General features: G+C 41.2%; 1 protein-coding gene across 2 annotated transcripts in view; it reads right to left on the minus strand.

Moving 5' to 3' along the window:
• CUNH2orf76 (chromosome unknown C2orf76 homolog) overlaps positions 1-24,842 on the minus strand; it is a 51,395-nt gene that overhangs the window by 23,988 nt on the left and 2,565 nt on the right. For both annotated transcript variants that reach the window (XM_070021854.1, XM_070021855.1), the window contains exons 2-3: positions 3,699-3,767; positions 1,442-1,586 (exon numbers count right to left, since the gene is read on the minus strand). In XM_070021854.1, coding sequence (XP_069877955.1) covers positions 1,442-1,574 — 133 coding nt within the window. In that variant the 5' untranslated portion in view covers positions 1,575-1,586; positions 3,699-3,767. The remainder of the gene's footprint in view (positions 1-1,441; positions 1,587-3,698; positions 3,768-24,842) is intronic.

Genomic DNA, 24,842 nt, shown 5'->3' on the forward strand with positions numbered 1-24,842 from the left:
GAAAAACATGGAGGGGGGGAGGGGGTAATAGGAGATGAAAGAAAAGAGAAAAGATACAGATTCCAATGTTTCAAAGGGTTGACAGTTGGAGAAATCTCCATGAAAACCATCCCCGCATGTCCTTACTATTCTTCTGAGTCTGAATTATGCCAGAGTGAAAAAAAAATATGGTTGGATATAAAATGAAACATGTCAACCCACAGAACTGTACACTAACACCTGTACCTTGAACTATATCTAAATTATACCTTAATTGAAATAATGAAAGCTAATACTATATGCTTTATCAAATAGTGATGACTAGAACCCTTCAATGAAAAACAGAGGTAAGGAGCCCGTCACAGACCTATTGAAATGACTGGGTTCTGCTTACTTTTAGTCTGAAATAATAAACCAGCCCATCAGAATAGCTGTCATTCCTTGTGACCACAGACAGCTCTCATGATTTCCTGGCTGTAAGCTTCTACTACCTTCCTGCCATACTCCTTGACCAAAACGTATTGTGTATTCAGCTGTGTAAACACAATCTCTCCATTCCTTTGTGAATCAACCCACAAAGACAAAGGTCCATTAAAGCAAATATGATCTTCCTTTTTTTGAAAAGCCAAACATGACAGTAATATTCCCTGATGAGGACACAAACACTCCTCATTGAGAAACACAGGGCAGGCTGATGCCCTGCCCAGGAGCCAGCTGGGCACTTGGCTTACAATCTAGTATTTTCCAAATACTTTAAAAACAGGGATTTAGGGCTGGGAAGGTGGCTCAGTGGTAGAGCGCATGCCTGAGGCCCTGGGTTCAACTCCTCAGCACCACATAAGCAAAAAGAAAAAAGCCGGAAGTGGCACTGTGGCTCAAGTGGTAGAGCACTAGCCTTGAGCTGAAGAGCTGAGGGACAGTGCCCAGGCCCAGAGTTCAGGCCCCTCGACCCAGAGTTCAGGCCCCACGACCGTACCCAAAAAAAAACAAAAAACAAAAAACAGGGACTTAGCCGGGCACCAGTGGCTCACATCTGTAATCCTAGCTACTCAGGAGGCTGAGATCTGAGGATCACAGTTCTAAGTCAGCCCAGGCAGCAAAGTCTATTAAACTCTTATCTCCAATAAACCACCAGCAAACTGGAAGTGGTGCTGTGGCTTAAGTGGTAGAATGCTAGCCTTGAGCTGAAGAGCTGAGAGACAGTACCTAGGCCCAGAGTTCAAGACCCACAACCACCACCATCACCACCACCAACAACAGAAAAAAACAGGGTCAAGCTATATAACCTACGTTGGCCTGAAACTCAAGTTCCTCCTGCCTTTACCTCCAAGTGCTGGGATTACAGGCATGTGCTACCATACTCAGCTTCCTTTTATATTTTTAAGAGATTATTACTAACATCACAGCCAGCTATTTTTTTCCAAAAATACAAATAAAACAAACTGACTTTAATATTTCCTACCTTGCTTTAGAAATACTATAAATTCCTTTACAGTTTGTTCTAAATCGATTCCATGATATACCAAAAATTTGAAATTGCGGTGCTCAAATGAACGAATGATGCGAACTGTAATTGTCACTCCTTCAGCAGCCATGTGAAGCAATTCCTGTGGAAAAGATATGAGAACAACCTAAGTGAAATCAGCTCACAATTATCTACAGGTGACATGTCTGCCTTTCCACATTAGTTCTCTGGCACCCAGTCCGTCCTTCCATGCTATATAGTTAGTAACAGACTCCCCATGTGGAAGGCAGATTCCAGGGCACCTACAAGGGACCTTGAAGATTATGTCCCCCCACTACTGTGATCCAGGACAGTCAGTGTCACAGACGTCCTGACCTATGGAAGACTCAAGGGCACAGAAGATGAACAGAAGTACTAGAGCTATATGCATGTATGCGCAGGGAGAAATGGAATAGCCAAACACAAGCACATGGTAGACCCACCATGGCTCTGAGATTGCTATGCCAACAACCTGAATTGGTCCTGAGATGAAAGTACATTTCTAGTCAATCCAACAAGGAGCAATGTAACCTTGCAAGTGCTACCAGATGTCAGGGTTGAACTATCAATATATTATGGCCTCACCTATCTTTCACAGCACTGAAGTTGAGTATTATACTTCATCCTAAAACTCTGTACTAGTCCTATGTGCCATGGGTTAATATTATCTCAGGTGAGGATGTCACCTAACTCACTGGAAAGGTAGAGACCAGACACTTTGAGAGACTGCAGAAAGGGTTCGACATAAAGCTGGGAAATGATGGGCCAGGATTCAGGTATCAATTTCATTCCAAAGACCATGCTTCTAACTTATGAATTGTATCTTCCCAAAGATGCTGCAAAGTTGCCAATATTTTAAAGACACAGTGCAGTACAGTTGCATATAGTAGTAGCTAAGCCCTGCTATTTTCATGTCATTTTCAGTCATAACCTACAATAAGAGAAAGGCACAGTCATCCCTTAGTATCCTTGGGAAATTAATTCCAGGATGCATCACCCCAACACATGTACCATGAACATCCAAAGCTAAAAATGTCTGTTATTTAGGATAGCATAGTATTTACATTTAACTGTTTACAATCTACTATATTCTACTATATGTTCAGTAGATTTCAATATTTTCAATCAGCACTTGGTTAAATCCATGCACACAGAACCTATGGACATTAGGAAAAAAAACCTCTGATGCTAATAAACATAACAGAGAATAAAAATTTAGCAGGGAATGCATGTTGGCATTTGCCTATAATCCCAGCACTTGGGAGCCAAGATAGGAGGATAGCAGATAAGAAACCAGCCTGAGCTACACAGTGACCCTGTCTAAAAAAACAAAAAGAGCAGGGCTGGCTCACTACTGTAATCCTAGCTACTCAGCAGGGAGAGATCTGAGGATTGCAGTTCAAAACCAGCCCAGGCAAAAAAGTCCCATGAGCTTCTTATCTCCAATTAACCACCTAAAAAAAAAAAAAAAAGCCAGAAGTGGAGCTGTGGCTCAAGTTGGTAGAGTGCTTAAGCAAAAGAAACTCAGGGACCACACCTAGTCCCTGAGTTTAAGCCCCAGGAAGGCACCAAAAAATATTTTTAAGAGAATAAAAATTCAACCTTACAAATAATCCGAGATAAAAAAAATGGCAAATTAAAGTGTGACAATGCTAGTGTTGACAGAGGGACAGGGTATAAAACAATGAAAGCCTGACCATTTTGATAAATATTATTTTATGTGATCACCTTTGTGATTGGATCCTTTGATCTCACTCTGTGTGAATGTCTACCCCCCCCGCCACCCCCACCAAAAAATGAACTATACAACTGGGGGGGGGAATGCACTTTTCATCTGACATGTAACTGTAACTCCTCTGTACATCATCTTTACAATAACAATAAATTTAAAACAAAAGTAACAGCCTAACCTAGGCACCAGTGACTCATATCCATAATCCTAGAATACAGAATAAAATAACTGCAAAAAAGAAAGAAAGAAAGAGAAAGAGAGAGAGAGGAGAGAGAGAGAGAGAAAGGAAGGAAAGAAAGAAAGAAAGAAAGAAAGAAAGAAAGAAAGAAAGAAAGAAAGAAAGAAAGAAAGAAAGAAAGAAAGAAAGAAAGAAAGAAAGGAAAAGAAAGAAAGAAAAGCCTAATTAGTGAAGGGACAGGGAACACTCAAATGGGAACTACTCATGGTGACTCAGGCAGTAGTTAGGAAAGCTGTAAAACTTACCTTTCAGCCCAGCAATTTCCTTCATAGGCAGAGGCCCAGGGAATCTCTGGAGGAGGTATGCAGGGAGAGCTAGAAAGGAATAATAACACAGCATGGCTTGTTAACTACGAAATGTGCTGAAAACTGTCCATGGACATGAGAATGGATATGCAAATGATGGCATATTCAGACTACAAAATACCCAGGCAGTATGAACACATTAAGTGACCCATTAACATGGACTGATCTCAGAAATGCTGCTTTAAGTGAGTAAAAACAAGTTACACAACAATCAGAGCAGGAATAAATTTTTTTAAATACTACAAAATATCAAATGAAAGGCTACATTTTTAACCATGAGGGTTCAAAATTGTAAAAATTTCTATCTTGGTATGGTGGACACACTTGTAATTCCAGATGTCAGAAGGCTGAGGCAAGAAGATGGAGTTGGAGGCCAGCCTGAGTTACAAGGCAAAATAACTGTCTCAGGAAGACAGGGAGAGAGGGAGGGAGGGAGGGAGGGAGGGAGGGAGGGAGGGAGGGAGGGAATGATATAAAATAGTAAAAAAAAAAAAAAAAAAAAAAAAAAGGGAGCCTGGCACCAATGCTTTATGTTTAAAATTAACCACTAGAACAGTTTTCTGTGGTTCAAACTGGTAAAACACTAGCATGAAGTGAAAAAGTTCAGGGACAGGACCCAAGTCTAAGTCTCACAACTTATACTCCCCACCCACCCCCCACCCAAAAAAAAGCCAGAGGTAGAGGTATGGCTCAAGTGGTAGAGTGTTAGCTTTGAGCAAAAGAAGCTGAGGGATAGCACCCAGGCCCTGAGTTTAAGTCTCAGAACTGACACCAAAAAGTAAATATATAAATAATAAATAATGGCCAAATTAGTGTCAATAAGGATATGGATAAATATTTTTATCCACTACTGGTAAAAATATAAAATGGCAGAGCCTTTATGTAGGTAAAAGTGGTAATTTGTCAAGGCTTTCAAATTATCAGCCCTTTCATATGTTCATTTTGCTTCTAATGAGTCATCCTCAAAAGATAACCATACCAAATAAATCCATGAATTTGTAATATTTTCGTGTGTTGATTGTGGAGCTTGAACTCAAGGTCTGGATGCTGTCCCTTAACTTTTCCCCTTCAAAGCTGGCATTTTACCACTTGAACCACAGCTCCACTTCCAGCTTTTTCTTGGTTAGAAACAAGACTCTTGGGGCTGGGAAGGTGGCTCAGTGGTAGAGCGCTTGCCTTGCATGCCTGAGGCCCTGGGTTCGATTCCCCAGCACCACATAAGCAAAAAGAAAAAAGCCGGAAGTGGCGCTATGGCTCAAGTGAAAGAGCGCTAGCCTTGAGCTGAAGAGCTGAGGGACAGCGCCCAGGCCCAGAGTTCAGGCCCCACGACCGGACCCAAAAAAAAGAAAAGAAACAAGAGTCTTATGGACGTTTCTGCCCAGGCTGACTTTTAATCACAATTCTCAAATCCCAGGCTCCTAAAAAAATGATGACTTCAAGTATAAGTCACCAGCACCCAGCCACACACACACACACACACACACACACTTTTTTTTTTTTTTTTTTTTTTGCCAGTCTGTACCTGTTCTCTGACTCCGAACTTCTTTTTGCCCAAGCCTAGCACTCTACCACTTGAGCCTCAGTGCCACTTATGGCTTTTCTGAGTAGTTTATCAGAGATAAGCATCTCATGCATTTTCATGTCCAGGATGGCTTTGAATCACAGTGATCCTTAGCTCTCAGTCTCCTAAGTAGCTAAAGTACAGGCATGAGCCACCAGGGCCCAGTTCCATAATAATATTTTTTGGGGGGTCTGGTCGTAGGGCCTGAACTCTGGGCCTGGGCACTGTCCCTCAGCTCTTCAGCTCAAGGTTAGCACTCTACCACTTGAGCCACAGCGCCACTTCAGCTTTTTTTTTTTGCTTATGTGGTGCTGAGGAATGGAACCCAGAGCCTCAGGCATGCAAGGCAAGCGCTCTACCACTGAGCCACCTTCCCAGCCCCCCATAATAATATTTTTAAGAGAAAGCTAACTAGTCAATGTTGAAGCTAGCAGGGGACTAACTTTTTTAATTATCTTCTGTAGAAATGTGAACCAAGCATTTTATCCCCTCTCTTACAGATTTATTTCAGAGTTCTCAAGAAGCTAATGGAGAAAATTCTTCTTTACAAACTATTTACAGTTTAAAAGTACTGGAAAATGATAAAATTTAAAAATCATAATCTTCAAAGCTATCAGAATGGCTCAACCAAAGCATAGATAATCACAAATTCTGGTGAAACTAGATGTCCCAGGTATTGCTGCTGGTAACATAAAATGGTGTAGCCAATATGAGAAAGAATACAACAATTTCTTACCAATATAATCCTCTCAAGAAGTGTTCTCAAGAGTTTGTTAGAGATATCAAAGTCATGTTTGCACAAACACATGTACAGCAACACTTGTAACATAGTTGAGAGTAATATCTCACACTGAAATCAATCCAAATGTCCTACAGTAGATGACTTGTTAGAAATAACAATGAAAAAAAATATTGGCACACAAAACTATTTGGAAGGGAATTAGGAGAATCAAAGACAGCCAATCATAAAAGGTCACAAACTGATATAATAAAACTACAGAAATAGAGAACAGTTGAGTACCACCACAGTCAGCAAAAAGAAGTGTGTCGGGGATCCTTGCGGTGAAAACCTGATTTTTGATTGGTACTGCCCACATTTGTCTCCACATGTCATAAAACTACACACACACACACACACACACACACACACACACACACACACACACACACACACACACACACACACACACACACACACACACGGAAATTTAGGGAGATTTGAGTGGATACCTTAGACTGTATCAGTGAATTTCTTGGTTGTTATAGTGAACTCTACCCAAGCAAGATGTCACCATTGCATGAAATAGGGTGATGGATATAAAGGGTCATTCTGTATCATATTTTACAACTACATGTGAAACTTATGGCTATAAACAATATGTCAAATGATAAGGTACTAAAACTATCAGGTTAAAAGATGGGAGACATCAGGTAGAAACAGTATGAATGAGTGATCAAACCCTAGATTTCCTGGTGCATTAGGAATGATTGTGGAGGACAGGTTAAGGAATGCTATGAGAAGCCTCAGATATATCTACCAGAGAAGTGAACTTGTTTCTTCTAGAAATAAATTACATGAGAAATTATGGGAGGTAGGGCTTAAATGAAAAGAGACTTTAAAGAGATGTAATAACCAGTGCCACATTTAGAACTTGTATAGATCCTAATTTGCAAAATATTAGGTGTTACATATGAATGCTAATTTTGTGCATATAGAATTATGTTTATTATTTTAAATGCTTTTTTTTTGGTCGGTCGTGGTGGCTGAACTCTGGGCCCGGTTCCATAATAATATTTTTTGGGGAGGTCCGGTCATGGGGCCTGAACTCTGGGCCTGGGCGCTGTCCCTCAGCTCTTCAGCTCAAGGCTAGCACTCTACCACTTGAGCCACAGTACCACTTCCGTCTTTTTCTGCTTTTGTGGTGCTGAGAAATCGAACCAAGGGCCTCCTGCATGTGAGGCAAGTACTCTACCACTAAGCCACCTTCCCAGCCCTTAAATACTCATATTAAAAGAAAAAGAAATATATAGACAAAATGACAAACAAATACCAGGTCAGACAAAACAACTCTGGAGATGTAGGTAAGAAAAAAGAACTGGGGGGGCTGGGAAGGTGGCTCAGTGGTAGAGCGCTTGCCTTGCATGCTCAAGGCCCTGGGTTCGATTCCTCAGCACCACATAAGCAAAAAGAAAAAAGCCGGAAGTGGCACTGTGGCTCAAGTGGTAGAGCACTAGCCTTGAGCTGAAGAGCTGAGGGACAGCGCCCAGGCCCAGAGTTCAGGTCCCACGACTGGACCAAAAAAAAAAGAAAAAAGAACTGGGCCTATGCACGTAGCTCAATGGAAGAGTATTTGTCTAGTAGGTAAGCGCTCTGGGTTCAATTCCCAAAATTGAAAAAAAAAAAAAAAAAGGAAGAAGAATGTAGAACACTGTTAGCCACTGGAGATGAGTGTATATTAAATATTATATTATTCTATTTTTGCATAGGCTTGCATTTTTAATAACAAGAACATTTTGGGAGTGTTCAAGGATCTAAATGTGAGGTTTTTCTAAGTTACTGAAACTGGAATCTATATAAATGTTGATCCATGAAGAACTGGTTAAGTAAATTATACTCCAAAAAATAAAATACTTTGCATGCATTAAAGGATGGTCTATATAACTTAAGGGTACTGCTGTGGTTTGTGTGTGATGTGTGTCCCTCAATGGTTCATATGTTGGGAATCAGGCCTCAGGTTTGTTATGTGGAGGAATGGAGGATCTGTGCTAGAAGTAGGGACCTGGGCTCAGGGTATAAAGCACCTACTTAGTGTGAATAAGGTTCTGGTTTCAAACTCTAGCATGAGATGGTTATATCCTACTATTTACCAAGGAATAATAAAGATATCCAATAGGCATTTAGCAATCAGGGCCATCAGAAGCAGGTCACAGGCCCAGAAGGAGTCTGAACTTGTCTACATTTGCTTTCCACATTCAGCCCTGCCCTGGCTCTACGCCCCTATGTGTCACCCTATGCTGTCACCAAGCCTGCGCCACACCTTTCTACTACAGGCTTCTCTCCTAAGCCCTTCCATGTCCTGATTCACCTTTCAATGCCCTTCAAGAGTAGGCCAGGAACCACCTCCTTCCTGCTGGACACCTTCAAGGTCAGTTTCTCCTCCCCCCATGCTGAGCTTTAGCCTCTCCTTTGCATCCTTAAAGTGGTCACTTGTTGAAGGTATGGAATCTACTGGCTTTTTGTTGTTGTTGTTATTGTTGTTTTTAACAAATCCTAGGCCTTGAACTCAGGACCTGGGCACTGTTCCTGAGCCTCTGTTTGCTCAACGCTAGCACTCTACTACTTGAGTCACAGCACCATTTTCGGCCTTTTCTGTTTATGTGGTACTGAGGAATCGAATCCAGGGCTTCGTGCATTCTAGGCAAGTACTCTACCACTGAGCCATAGTCCCAGTCCTAACTGGCTTTTCTTTTTTTACTGTTATTATAAAGGCAATGTACAAAGGGGTTACAGTTACATAGGTCAGGTAAAGAATACATTTCTATTTGGACAGTATCACCCTTTTCCCCTAACTCTCCCAGTTTTTCCCTTCCATCCTCGCTCACAAGTAGTATAGGTCATTTTCAACATAGCGTCTAGTAAGCATCACTGCTGCATTTGTTCCTCCATTTCTGTGCCTTTCCTTACACTCCCAAAGACAGATAAATGAACAGACAAGACAAAAAGAAAAAAAACAGCAACAAAGAAAAGAAAAACCTGTTTCTATTTCCTGGAGTTCATTTCCTTAAGTATTATTTTATATGATCAGATGCACATAGGCATTGCACCTTTGTGTTCCTCTCCTAAGGGCATCATGTTCCCATGTATTTTAGGTAGCTTCTGTCCACTGGTTTCTTGAAAAGAACTAGACTTACTTTCCTATACCCAGAAATTTGTGCTGCACATTGCAAATCAGAGGCCCTACAAATGTTTGCAGAACATTTGTGTGTGCTGAGCCACCAAAGGGCCCTACGGAAATCTGGATCCTCCATTTGCCCACGGACACGCTGACATAGTAATCCTGCACTGAGGACAGCAAAGGTTTCAATGCTGGAGTGTAGCTCAGGAGTAGTGTACTAGCCTGGCAAGGCTATGGATGTTTGAGACTTGGAGGCAAACCTTGTTCCAGAATTTTTAAAATGTGGTTAAAACAAAAATTTGTGTTTAAACATCCAGAAATTAACACTTAGACAGCAATTCTATAACTACAAATTCTATAACTACAAACCTATAACTACGTATGGATTCAACTTAATGTGAGATCTGGGTGTATCTTAGTACATCTGAGACAGGGTAGGGCTCTGAAAAGTAAGAGTGCCATAGGCTTGGGAAGGTCTTTAAACTTCCCCACCTAAAAACCTGTTCTGGCAAGAACCTTCCAGAACTCATAGCACCTGACCACTGCATCACTGCATGCACACATCCTGATACTGCCTCCTGGCCCTTTCTGGAAATTACAGACTTCTTTTCCAGCCCACACTCCAGCATGGTGAAGAACTCTACATGGTTGGTCTTGGGCCTCTACAGCTGAAATGCCCCTTCAGCTTCCCATCCCTCAAAACTGGGGTGGAAATTGAACAACTGAAAAAAGCCAAAGCAAGCTGTCACCAGGCTTCCAGTTCTCCAGCCTAATCCCTTCCCTAGCTGGCTCATCTTCCCATGGCAGGTTTCCAGCCGTAGAGCTATAAAGCAGCAAGACTGCCTTATGGGGCAAAAATCCAGCACAACAAGTCAAACCTCAGAGCCTGGCATTATAATAACCACAAAACATACATGTTCACATCATACCTGATTAACACTGATTGCTATCAGCTCAAAAACAAAACAAGAACAGGTCACTACAGTTACTTTTTTTTTTTGGTTGTGGGGCTTGAACTCTGCATCTGGGCGCTGTCTCTGAGCTCTTCAGCTCAAGGTTAGCACCCTACCACTTGAGCCAGAGCACCATTTCCAACTTTCTGGTGGTTAATTGAAGATAAAGAGTCCCACGAACTTTCCTGCTCAGGCTGGCTTTGAACCACGATCCTCAGATCTCAGCCTCCTGAATAGTTAGGATTACAGGTGTGAGCCACAGGCGCCTGGCTTACAGTTAATTCTGTTGTTCATCAGCAGTAATGATGTTCTAATAACAATTGGCTGCAAACAGTCAATTTGCAAATCCTAAACCATTGCTCCTAAGGGAAATCCTGAGTTTGGTTCCTAGGAGCCTCTGGTCACAACAATTTTGCCAATCAATCAATACATAACCTCATTTCATTCATGTTTCTATTGAATGACACTATATGACATATATTGTGACTCATTAATGAAGCCAACAGCCAAGAGCACTGTAACTCACACATGAGCAAGGCTTACATATTGTCTCTGTAAGGCACACAGCCACCTTCTTGAATTCAGAACATTCCACAGCACTTACCCTACACCTGGATGTACAGCCAAACACCAGAATGTACTAGCTAGACTATAAACTGGACATTTGTTTACAATACAAGAATTCAAATAAGAAAGCAAATCATCACTTTGTTTGGTTTTTTGATACTGCTGCCCAGACTTGCCTGGATTCAAGTGATCCTCCTAGCTCAGCTTCCCAAGTAGCTGGGACAATAACCAAACACCACCATGCTTAACACTGCCTTCAAGTATTTGAAGCATATTATTGACCTTTATCAAATAAAATGAAACCCAAGATGAGCTCAGTATCAGAAAAAGCATTCAAGCACAGAGGCAGCTGACATGAAGAAAACTTCTGTCTACAACCACTGCATGAGGGCACAGTGGCTGACCTTTCCACAAGCAACAGGTGGACATTCAAAGAGTGGGGCACATGGCTGGAACTGCAATAGACTCCTAAATAAAATCATTTTGAAAGGCTACAATGTTATAAATTTGTATCCACTCCATATTTAAATATTATAAAATCAAAATCATCACTTATAAAGTTTGTTTTAATTTATTTTTTTGGGGGGGTCCGGTCATGGGGCCTGAACTCTGGGCCTGGGCACTGTCCCTCAGCTCTTCAGCTCAAGGATAGCGCTCTACCACTTGAGCCACAGCACCACTTCCAGCTTTTTTCTTTTTGCTTATGTGGTGCTGAGGAATCGAACCCAGGGCCTCAGGCGTGCAAGGCAAGCGCTCTACCACTGAGCCACCTTCCCAGCCCCTATAAAGTTTGTTTTAAAACCAATCTTAACTAGATGAAAAAGGTATAACTTCCAAAAAAGTAGTTCTAGCCACACAAAAATACACATATATAATATATAATTTAAAGTGTAATTACTACTGTGACATATAATTAATATAATTACATAAATAGTAAAATATATTAATTACTATGCATTAAGTACACACACACATACATATATATTCCTCACCGTAAATAGTTAGTCTCCCCTTAGATTTAGGATATATTATAGGTCAAAAAGTCTACTGCTTTTCTTTTAAGGTAATTTTTTTTAACAGTGTTTTGTCCTTTTAGGTAAGGTAACTAAACTAGCAATGATGTCCACATATAAAAGGTGAGTGACAGGTATAGTGGTGCACACCTGGAATTCCAGCCACTTGGCAAGCTAAGATAGGAGGATAGTATGAGCCCAGGAATTGAACACCAGCTCAGGCAACAGAGCCAATACCTCATCTGAAAAAAAATTAACTAAGCCAGGGGTGGCAGATGACATCTGGAATTCCACCACTGGGGAAACACAAGCAAGAAGGTCAAAGGCTCAATGCCAGCCTAGTCTTGAGATCTTACCTTAAAGAAACAATCAAAATCTTATAGAAAGAATACAATTCTGGAACAAGAAAAATCACTGAATATGCAAATGATTCTGAAATTGTGTTTTAATAATTTTGAAGAAATAATCCTTAAGTTATGTAAGTATGATTCTATTATGATTGAATATAAAATGTTTCCAACAGACTCATATGTGTATACTCGATCTCCAACTGGCAGTATCATTTGGGAGGTTTTGCAAGCTTTGGAATATTGGGTGGAGCTGGAGGAACTGGGTCACTGGGGATGGACCACTGAAGGTTTCTGGCGGTTACACCTGGCCTCTGGTCTCTTCCCCTGTCTGCTTCCTTCAACCATGTGGTGAAGGGGCTCCTCCACTGCTCACTCCCACTATCAAGGTGTTCTGTCCAAGGAGAACCATGAAACCAAAAGTCAAAATTAGGCTTTCCTGGGGCTGGGAAGTTGGCTCAGTGGTAGAGCGCTTGCCTTGCATGCCTGAGGCCCTGGGTTCGATTCCTCAGCACCACATAAGCAAAAAGAAAAAAGCCGGAAGTGGCGCTGTGGCTCAAGTGGTAGAGCACTGGCCTTGAGCTGAAGAGCTGAGGGACAGTGCTCAGGCCCAGAGTTCAGGCCCCACAACCGGACCAAAAAAAAAAAAAAATTAGGCTTTCCTCCCTGACACTGTTTATGTCTGGTGTTTTGTGACAGCAAGGAGAAAAGCAACCAATATACATTCAAACATAACATTTTACAAAAAAAAAAAAAAGTTTAAGGATGAGATCGAGACATACATTCTTTCATTACCCTTCCTAAAATACTCAGCATCTAGTATATTAGTGGTAGATGGATGATCCATGTTCATTGTATTTATTTATTTATTTATTTAGCCTGTCTTGGGGCTTGAACTCAGCCTGGGAACTGTCCCTGAGCTACTTTTCACTTAAGGCTAGTACTCTACCATTTTTTTTTTCTGTTTATGTGGGGCTGAGGAATCGAACCCAGGGCCTCATGCATGCAAGGCAAGCACTCTACCACTGAGCCACCTTCCCAGCCCTACCATTAAGCCACAACACCAGCTTTTTCTCAGTGGTTAACTGGAGATAAGAGTTTCACAGACTTTCCAGCCTGAACTGGCTTTGAACCACAATCCTCAGATCTCAGCCTTCTCAGTAGCTAGGATGAAAGGCATCAGCCACTACACCCAGCCATGTTCACCTTTTAAAAGAGAACTTAGCCAGGTGCCAGTGGCTCATACCTGTAATCCTAGCTCCTCAGGAGGATGAGATCTGATGATCACATTTCAAAGCCAGCCTGGGCAGGAAAGTCTGTGAGACTCTGAACTCCAATAAACCACTAGAAAACCAAAAGTGACACTGTGGCTCAAGCAATAGAGCGCTCGCCTTGAGCTAAAGAGCGCAGGGATAGCTCCCAAGCCCAGAGTTCGAGTCCCACAACTGACAAAAAAAAAAGAACTTAACCTTAGCAAATAGTAAGCCAAGATAAGATTCCAGTTTAAAGTTTAAAAGAATGACAAATTATAATCAATTCACATTTAAGATTATGACTGAAAGTGTTAATTCAATTTTCATCTATGCAAATCTACCTCAAAAACATAAATTTCCTTTTTCATCCTTCAAATGGGAACAAAATTTTGTTCTAAAAATGATTCTTGCCAACAATGAAAAATCCAGTGCTGGTCATTATGGTAAAAAGAAAAAAGATAACAAGAATTTGCTTTAAGTTTTTCAAAATCTAATGTTTAAAGTAGGACACTAAGTCTGGTGTGGTGGGTCATGTGTATAATCCCAGCACTCTAGAAGCTGAGGCAAGAGGATCTTAGGTTCAAGGGTAGCGTAGGCTATATAGGAAGACCCTGTCTCAAAAGATCCAAAATAAGTCGGGCACTGATGGCTCATACCTGTAAGGCTAGGTACACAGAAGGCTGAGATCTAAGGATTGAGGTTCAAAACCAGCCAAGGCAAGAAAGTCCATGAGATTTTTATCTCCAATTAACCACCAGAAAACCAGAAGTGGCACTATGGCTCAAGTGGAAGAGCACTCACTTTGAGCTGAAGAGCTCAGGGACAGTACCCAGGCCCAGCGTTCAAGCCCCATGACTGACAAAAAATTTAAAATAACATTAAAAAGTAAACATATTTGTAATAAACAAGGACTATGTGAGAATCAAGTAATCATTACAAATTTCTTGGTCATTTTCTTTAGTTCACTTACATGACACATACTCATTTTTCTAGAAAAATCAGTTAAGTCAACTTTCACTAATGCAAATGAGAATATTTCCAACATATAAATTTGTGAATGATTTAAAAAATTTTCAATCTCATTTTAATTTTACTAATAAATTTACTTATTTATTTTTCTCCTGTGATGGTACTGGAGCTTGAACTCAGAACCTCATATTCTCACTTTGCCTTTTCACTCAAGACTGGCTCTCTACCACTTGAGCCACGGCTCCACTTCCAGCTTTTTGGTGGTTAACTGGAGATAAAGACTCTCATAGACTTTTCTTCCATGGGGTGGCTTTGAATCAAGAACCTCAGATCTCAGCCTCTACCTCAATCATTGTTAGATAGCTTAAAAATTAACATTAAGGACTGGGAAGGTGGGTCAGTGGTAGAGTGCTTTGCCTTGCATGCGTGAGGCCCTGGGTTCAATTCCTCAGCAACACATAAGCAGAAAAAGCTGGAAGTGGCACTGTGGCTCAAGTGGTAGAGCAATAGCCTTGAGCTGAAGAGCTGAGGGACAGTGTCCACGCCCAGAGTTCAGGCCCGACGACCAACACACACACAAAAAAAATTAAAATTAAAAATTCCACCTGTAGGTCCTTAAGTAGCACAGCACTTTCAAAATAAGAGCCATATTCTGCTAGGCACAGGTGGCTCAGACTAGTAATACTAGCTACTTAGGAGGCTGATTTGAGAATCATCGTTTGAAACCTGCCCAAGCAGGAAAATCCTTAAGACTCTTATCTTCAATTAACTACTAAAAAAGCAGAAAGTAGAGATAAAGCTCAAGTGGTAAAACACTAGCCTTGAGCAAGAGCTCAGGGACAGCACTCAGGCCCTGAGTTCAAGCCCAGCACACACAAAAAAATCAAATAAAAAATTAAAAGAGCTAGATCCAACAACTAGACTCTTCTCCATGCTATCTTTCCTTTATTGTAGATGATCATAGCAGCCAGCCTTCTCTCAAGATGCATCTCAATTAGTTTTATGTAAACAAGCCTGAAACTTCTGTCTCACCTAGCACACATTTTAACACTGGCAGCTGCACAGACCTGCCATTCACCATGACCTTCCATTTGGGACAAACACACAAAGCCATCATTTGTTTTCTATGCTCAAAGACATGTAACTCTCTCAGGAAATCATTCTGGAAAGCTGAGTTGTCCTCCTAAGTGTTAGAGATGCAACCACTGGGAGAGAATATTTCATGTATTTCCTTCTCATATAAGGCGTATTGAATATAAATTTAACTTCTGTTGGTTCACAATCATCAGTGAGAATGTTAATGCTTGTACTGTGTGTTAGGGGACATTTCTCCATGGATCTCTTACATTTATTTCAGCGTGTATTGTAAGCAGTAGTCCTGGCTGCTCAGGTTCTGAACTGTTTCAGGCATGCATCAGAGTCACAGCCCAGCAACACCCAGAAACAGTATCTCCCACCACAACAAAAGGCAGGTCTGTTTACCATCCAATGAAATAAAGAGAACATCTCCCTCCAGGGTAAAGTTGTTTGTAGCAATCCTTATAAAGATTTTGGAGCTGGGCACTGTGGCTCATACCTGCAATCCTAGCTACACAGAAGGCTAAGATCTGAAGATCTCAGTCCAAAGCCAGCCTAGGGAGGAAAGTCCATGAGACAATTACCTCCAATTAACCACCAAAAAGTCAGACCCAGGCCCTGAGTGTACACACACACACACACACACACACACACACTGGATTAGCTAAACATACTAACATGAAGTGGCCACACACACACACACACACACACACACACACACACACACACACACACACACACACACACACACACACACACACACACACACACACACACACACACACACACACACACACACACACACACACACACACTGGATTAGCTAAACATACTAACATGAAGTGGCCATTGGGCTACCTGCATGGATTCTGTGAGACTTCAGAGCAAGAGGAACAGGAACAGACACACAGTAAGTTCATGGTGTTGAACATGCTGAGAACAGAGTCATCATCTCTGACCCAGGAATCTTATATCTTCTGCCAACTTCAAGATCTAAGTAATCTAAGAGTAAGGGGCTACAACTATGACACAAACCCACTGAAATGTGATACCCATTGAGTGTATTCTCATTGTCCCGGATACAAATAGTGCTGTGGCCATCCCTTCACCAATAAAAGTAAATTTTATTTATTCACCAAGTTCAATTTCTTGGTACTATGTGGGTGGTTTCACAATGCCCTATCCTTTGAGCACCAAAGAAAAGAGGCTAACCCCTTAGCTCTCACCACAGAACAAGAAAGTCTGATACCTTGTTGACTCCCAAGTTCTAGAGACAGTATGTGCCTAGGATGGCTTTGTGATGTGTCGAGTGGGCCAAGTTGAACTATAATCCCTAAAATTCATTTCTAATATGTTTCCAATTCAGGTGGACTAAAGAGATATTCTCTGGAGGATGATCGGACAGTGGCCATTTTGTAGCACACCCACATCTCCCCACTACTCCTATGAAGGGGCAACTGGAAATGGATTACAGATGTGAGCCACCAGTGCCTGACTCAATGATTCAATGAAAAGATAATTGCACATTTATGGGGTATAGTGTGATTTTTTTAAAGACCTATTTTACATAGCTCCCATTCTCGTAACTGGTACTGGTGGAGGTGTAGTTGAAACAGAAGTCTTTCTAGTGGAATTACTGACAAGGTACAAAAGCAATTTCAATAGAGGAAAAACACCTTTGCAACAAAATAGTGCTGGAACAACTGGACATAGCAGGAGCCAGCAGGGACTAACCTCTACCTAAACCTTTTGTTTTTTAATTTAATTTTATTTTATTTGTGAACATACTGTACAGAGGGGTTACAATTACTTGGGCAGGATGATGCGTACATTTCTTACCAAGCATTGCACCCTCCTCCTTTGGTTTACCCTTCACATCCCTTCCCAGCCTCCCCCCTCCCCCCCAATCCCAATCCTTCTCCTTCCTCCCCCTTCCCCCCCCCCCCCGCACCGACGTTGTAAAGCTCGTTTTGGACATGACAACTTGTACTTCTCATTGTTGCAACAGGTCCACCTGTATCCTTAAACAACTGGTTTTTCCCCATCTCCTCCACAAGTTATACTGACATCAAATATAGTGAAAGCAGGGGTTATACTGTGGGGGAGGGACATACAAAGCAACAAAGAGATAATCTTATAAATGTGTTAGAAACACATGCATGAAAGAAAAAAACATTAAAATACATATCTAAGGGTTCATTTTCCTGACATCACATTATCTGACCTTTTCCGCTTGACTCATACATATACTATATATTGCAAATAAGGGAAACCATGGGACCTATGTTTCTTTGGGCCTGGCTTACTTCACTTAATATAATTTTTTCCAAGTTTTTCCATTTCCTAACAAATGTGGCAATGTCATTCTTTCTGATGGAGGCATAGAATTCCATTGTGTATATATACCACATTTTCTTGATCCATTCATCTACTGAGGGGCATCTGGGTTGGTTCCATATCTTAGCTATGGTAAATAATGCTGCAATAAACATTGTTGTGCTGGTAGCTTTAGTGTGGTCTTGTTTGTAAACATTTGGGTAAATGCCCAAAAGTGGGATTGCTGGGTCATAGGGGAGATCTATGTGAAGTCTTTTGAGGAACCTCCATACTGCTTTCCAAAGTGGTTGAACAAGTTTACATTCCCACCAACAATGAAGTAAGGTTCCTTTCTGTCCACATCCCCTCCAGCATCTGTTTTTGTTAGAGTTCTTGATTTTTGCTGTTCTAACTGGGGTGAGGTGATATCTCAATGTTGTTTTGATTTGCATTTCTTTTATGGCTAGGGATGTTGATCATTTCTTCATGTGTCTATTGGCCATCCTTCTTTCTTCTTCAGAGAAGTTTCTCTTTAAGTCTTTCACCCACTTATTTATTGGGCAGTTGTTTCTTTGAGGATTTGTTGTTGGGGGGTTTAATTTTTTGAGTTCCAAGTATATTTTAGATATGAGACCCTTGTCCGTTGTATGGCTAGTAAAGATCTTCTCCCAATCCGTGGGCTTTCTATTGATCTTGCTAGCTATGTCATTTGCCCTGCAAAAGCTCTGCAACTTTATGCAATCCCATTTGTCCAACCTTTCTTTGATTTGTTTTGTTTGTGTCAGACCTGGGACTTGAACTCAAGAGTCTAGAAGCCATTGCTGAGCTTTTTTGCTCAAGTCTAGTGTTGTACCACTGAAGCCACGGCACCACTTCTGGCTTTTTCTGATTAGTTTATTGGAGATAAGAGTCTCATGGTGTTCCCTGCCCTGGCTGGCTTCAAACTGAGATCCTCAAATCTCAGCCTCCTGAGTAGTATTACAGGAGTGAGCCATTAACATCTGACCTTTCTCTTTGGTTTATAGGAGATAAGAATCCATCTAAATTGTATAAGCTAGTTACAAACTACTGGACTCAACTGCTTTTTTTGGGGGGAGAGGGGTCATGGGGCTTTTTAATTCCTGAGCTCTTCAGCTCAAGGCTAGCACTCTACCACTTAATGCCTTAAATAAAAACTAACTCAAAATGGGGCTGGGAAGGTGGCTCAGTGGTAGAGCGCTTGCCTTGCATGCATGAGGCCCTGGGTTCGATTCCTCAGCACCACATAAGCAGGAAAAATAAAAGCCAGAAGTGGCGCTGTGGCTCAAGTGGTAGAGCGCTAGCCTTGAGCTGAAGAGCTGAGGGGCAGCGCCCAGGCCCAGAGTTCAAGCCCAAGACTGGACCCCCCCCCAAAAAAAAAATTAACTCAAAATGGATTCTGTTCTACATAAAATGAAAAGCCACAAAACATTTGCAAACAATAGAAGAAAATCTTCAGGACCCAGGAACAGCCAAAGTTCTTAGCTTTGACACCAAAAATCTATACAAAGAATACTTAATATAATACATTTCATCAAAATTATAAAATTATTGGTAGGCTGAAACAGAAGAATCATCAATTCCAGGTCAGCTAAAACTACATAGTAAGGATCTGTCTTAAGCAATGAATAATTAAATAAATAAAATTTAGGTTCTGTGAAAAACTATTAAGTAGATTAAAGGACAATCTACAAATTATAAGAAAATATTTGCAAACCCATCCAAGTAAAGACTAGAATTCAGATTATATTAAGATATACAAAGCATGGGCTGAGAAGGTGGCTCAGTGGTAGAGCGCTTGCCTTGCATGCCAGAGGCCCTGGGTTCGATTCCTCAGCACCACATATGCAAAAAAAGAAAAAAGCCGGAAGTGGCACTGTGGCTCAAGTGGTAGAGCGCTAGCCTTGAGCTGAAGAGCGGAGGGACAGCGCCCAGGCCCAGAGTTCAGGCCCCACGACCGGACCCAAAAAAAACAAAAAACAAAAAAGATATACAAAGCATGCTCAACAATCAAGTAAGAAAACAAAACAATGAGAGCACAGTCAAAAAATAAGGATAATGGCTCACACCTGTAATGCTAGCTAATCAAGAGGCTAAGATCTGAGGATCATTTTTCAAAGACAACCAGGGCAGGAAAAGTCTGAGACTCTTCTTCCAAGAAAGATGGAATAGAGCTGTGGCTCAAGTAATAGAGCACTAACCTTGCTCAAAAACCCTCAGGGAAAGCCAGGCACTGGTAGCTCACAACTGTAATGTTAGCTACTCAGTAGGCCGAGACCTGAGGATTGTGGTTCAAAGCCAGCCCATGCAGCAAAGTCCTTGGGATTCTTATCTCCAATTAACCACAAAAAACCAAAAGTGGTGCTGTGGCTCAAGTGATAGAGCACTCATCTTGAGCTGAAGAGCTGAGGGACAGGCCCAGAGTTCGAGCCCAACAAAAAAAAAAAAGAAAGAAACCCTCAGGGACAGAATCAGGACCAGCACACACACACATACAAAAAAAAAAAAAAAAAAAACATGAATGACATTCCCCAGAAGAAAATTCAAAGGTGAACAATGAGTATGAAGACATATGCAATGTTGTATCTACAAAACACTTGGCTGTGACTTTGATAGGGATTACAGATAGCATTTTATTTTTTTCTTGTGACCCTTGTTTATTTCTAGTGTGTACTAGCAGTTCTATTTCTTTTTTAATATAATAACTATAAATTATAATGTATAATTCACATAGCAGTTCTATTTCTACATAGAGATGCAGTTGCAATCACTCAAAATAAAATATTTAGAAACAACTAACAAAATATGCATAGGACTTGTATACAAAAACTACCAAATGACAAACGAAGAAAATCAAAGATCTAAATGAATGAAGAAACATTTTGTGTTCATTTATAGGAAGACTCACTGTAATTTAAAAAATTTTTTTTTTCATTCGCTCCAAATTGATAATATAAACTTAACAAAACTCTTATCAAATTCACAGCAAAACTTTTTTTTTTTTCTTGGCCAGTATTGAGGCTTGAACTCAGGGCCTCCCTGAACTCTTCAGCTCAAGGCAAGTGCTCTACCACTTGAACCACAGCACCACCACTGACTTTTTCTGTTTATGTGGTGCTAAGGAATTGAACCCAGGGCTTCATGCATGCCAAGCAAGCACTATACTACTAAGCTACATTCCCAGCCCATACAGCAAGGCGTTTTGTTGTTACAAAATTCATATGGAAAAGCAGAAGAAATAGAATTGCTGGAACACATTTGAAGAAGAGTAAGTGGGAAGAATTAGGTTATCAATGATGATAGCTATTAGGGAAACACCCACTAAAACCACAATTAAAGGTATCACTACACAATTATGAAGATGGCCAAAAGAAAATGTAGTGATAATTTTAAATTCTGTAAAGAGGAGAAGCTGGATCTCTCATCCATGCTGGTGGGAATGCAAAATGATATAGCCACTCTGCAAAGATATAGCAGCTTCTTACAAAAGATAGAATGAAATTACCATAGCACTCTGGTCATTAATTCTAAGATAAAAACAAAGGTTCACACAAAATCTTGTGTATACGTGGTTAGCAGCAGTTTTATTCTAAATAGGCAATAGTTCGGTGGCTGAAGCCTATAACCCAGGCATAAAGCAAGAACTGACCTCAAAAATAACCAAAACAGGGGCTGGGAAGTTGGCTCAGTGGTAGAGCGCTTGCCTTGCATGCCTGTGGCCCTGAGTTCGATTCCTAGCACCACATAAGAAAAAAGCCGGAAGCGGCGCTGTGGCTCAAGTGGTAGAGCACTAGCCTTGAGCTGAAGAGCTGAGGGACAGCACCCAGGCCCAGAGTTCAGGCTCCACAACTGGACCCAAAAATAAATTAATTAATTAATTAATTAATAAAACAAAATGGGGCTGAAGGAGCAGCGTAAGTGGTAGCACACCTAACTTGCAAGAATGAAGCCCTGAGTTAAATCCCCAGTATAGGAAAAACAAAACAAAACAAAAACCCTGAATACCATCAATGAGGGAATGATTCATCCATATATTGAATACTACTCACCAATAAAAAGAAAGCACTATTATTGCTTAGTATGTCTAAACGAGAGGAAAAACAACAACAACTGAAAGCTGGAGGCTAATATCTGTAATCCTAGCTACTCAGGCTGAGGTTAAAAAAAAATGGTTTAAAAAAAATGGCAGTATCACAAAATACAGGTTTTGTTTTGTTTTGTTTTTTGGTCCTGTCGTGGGGCCTGAACTCTGGGCCTGGGTGCTGTCCCTCAGCTCTTCAGCTCAAGACTAGCACTCTACACTTGAGCCACAGTGCCACTTCCGGCTTTTTTTTTCTTATGTGGTACTGAGGAATCGAACCCAGGGCCTCAGGCATGCAAGGCAAGCGCTCTACCACTGAGCCACCTTGCCAGCCCCAAATTACAGGGGTTTTTAAAATGAGATTACCCTTCCAAAAGTTATCAGTTGCTAGATTTTAATATCTCTAATTTTCTCGCTAACAAGTAATTAAAGAGGTCATTAAGAAAACTGATCTCTTAACAATTTAGTTTGAAGGCACTTTCTAAGTGCTTCTCATGTGCAAGCAGGAGCTACAGAGACAGGCAGAGATATAGAACACAGTGTTGATTTACAAGAGAATATACAAATCTAATGAAGATGAACAAGATAGCCTAGAAACACAACTATTTCTCTTTGTTTTGTTGCTGTTGTTGATGTAATTTTGTTGTTCCAAGGGTCAAACTCAGGTCCATATGTGTGCTAGACAAGCACTCTACTGCTTTATCCCTAGCTTTAATTATAAATATTTATAGATAGAACACAAGCAGAACCTGACCAGTGAATGACCAACCTGTGGATAAACAATTCCTACGGGAAGCCTTCCCTTCCTTACTTCTAGCCAACTTCAGGTTTCCATATCTCAACTCAGACCCACCACAATGTGCTGCCTGGTAGAAACTAGAAGTGGAGGAAAGGAGAATGCAATGCCCAAGGACATCTCACACACTCATACACAAACATTCCCCTCATGCCCACCTTGATGCAATTCCTCTAAACATGAGCAGAGGAAGGGGTAAGCATGACAAAGGAGAGGCTTTCTTACAATTCCAGCTGCCAAGGGTCTTCTTTCCATGGGAAAGCCAGGGTGCCCTTCTACTGCAAGCACCTCAGCTCTTACCTCCCTCAGCTTTCACAGAACCCATGTCTTTCCCACTCTTATCCCAGAAGCGTTTCCCAAATGCCTCCTTCCCTTTCAAACATACCAATCTCCTTCCAGCTTAGCTGGAGTCCTGTCATGGGACTCACATTCAATGAAAATGAAAAATAAATGCAGAACAGACAAATCCATGATTTGTACATGTCCCTGCCTTGCAGTAAGGCTCTCCCATAACCATAGTCCAATTCTTAACAATTAGGTTACTTTTAGAAATTAGAGGTTTCATTTATACCAAGAAACCTAATAGCAAATGACAATTCACACCCATTGGGCTAGAAAAGCCTTCTCCTGTTCATTTATCTTGCTCTCTGGCTTAAGCTGAGAGCCAGAAAGTGAGCCTGTGGGCAGTCAGAGTTACATCCCATGGGCGTGAAGGCAGGCTGAAACAATGACAGTGGTCTCTGTTGACTGGCTGGGTCAGTTTGGCTGACAAGTTGGCAGGTCAGGTTCCTCAATCTTCCTTAGCTTTCCAGGTGCTCTGCTTCCAAAACAAAGAGATTACGTGCAATAGTTCTATTTTAGCCCAGAATTTTGCATTCAGTTCTAACAGATTTAGCTGGCTTCCAAGGTCACAGCTTATCAAAAGGAACCTGTCTTCCCTCAGAGAAAAGCACATTATTCACCCCAGATGAGTGTCTAAGAAGTGTCAGGCCCTAGGGCTGGGAAGTTGGCTCAGTGGTAGAGTGCTTGCCTCTCATGCATGAAGTCCTGGGTTCAATTCCTCAGAACCACATAAGCAAAAAACAAAAACAAAAACAGAAGTGTCAGGCCCTAGGAGATAAGGCAGTGACCAAAATACATGGTGAACTTTATCCTCCCAGGCAAAAACAGTAGAAAAATAAAATTAAAATAATTGTGAATAAAAGCTACCACATGCAGCACCAGTGTCTCATGTCTCAGAAGGCTGAGATCCAAGGATCATAGTTCAAAGCTAGCCCAGGCAGAAAAGTCTGTTAAACACTCCAATAAACTACTCAGAAAAAGCCAGAAGTGGTTGCTATGACTCAAGTGGTAGAGCTCTAGTCTTGAGCAAAAGCTCCGGGTCAGCACCAATACCCTCACCAAGCAAAATAAAAAATAAAAAGTTACCACATGATATAGCTTGAGATTGTAAACAGGGCTTAGGAACCTGCACTCGCACAGGATTTGGAAAAAACAATGACCCCTTCTAGTCTTGTAGAACTATGTAAGAAAAGTTTCAGATAATTTGTAAACCTCCTCCAAATATACTCTGAAGTTTACTTTTTTTTTGTCGGTCATGGGGCTTGAACTCTGGGTCTGGGCATTGTCCTTCAGCTCTTCAGCTCAAGGCTACCACTCTACCACTTGAGACACAGAGCCATTTCCAGTTTTCTGAATGGTTTACTGGAGATAAGAGTCTCATGGCCTCCTGAGTAGCTAGGATTACAGGCGTGAGCCACCAGCACCCAGCTGAAGTTTACTTTTAAAAGTGCCAGCTTGATACTATCTAGTTACAAGCTGACTCTCATCCCAACTCCCTAGAGTTAGAAGCACGAAGTAGACTAATAAGGAGACTTTTAACATTTGCCAAGGATGAGGTACCAAAAAATGATCTCCAAGCAATAAGGGGACAGAAAATATACCAAAAAGCACACCAACACATGTGTGAGTGAATACATGCCCATGTGCTGCTACACGGGATTGAACCTCAGAGCCTGGGAGCTATCCCTTAGCAATTTTTTTTTTCTCAAGGCTGGTGTTCAAACCACTTCAGCTATACCTCCACTTACAAGTTTTGATGGTTAACTAGATATAAGAGCATCTTCCTGCCTGATCTAGATTCCAACTGCAGTCTTCAAATCTCAGCCCCTAGAGCAGCTCAGATTGCAGGCCCAGGCACCAGACTCATACCAGCTATGTTGAAGTTTAGCCGAAGG

This window comes from Dipodomys merriami, unplaced genomic scaffold, assembly GCF_024711535.1.
Source record: "Dipodomys merriami isolate MVZ:Mamm:240054 unplaced genomic scaffold, mDipMer1.0.p SCAF_146, whole genome shotgun sequence".
Classification (NCBI taxonomy): domain Eukaryota; kingdom Metazoa; phylum Chordata; class Mammalia; order Rodentia; family Heteromyidae; genus Dipodomys; species Dipodomys merriami.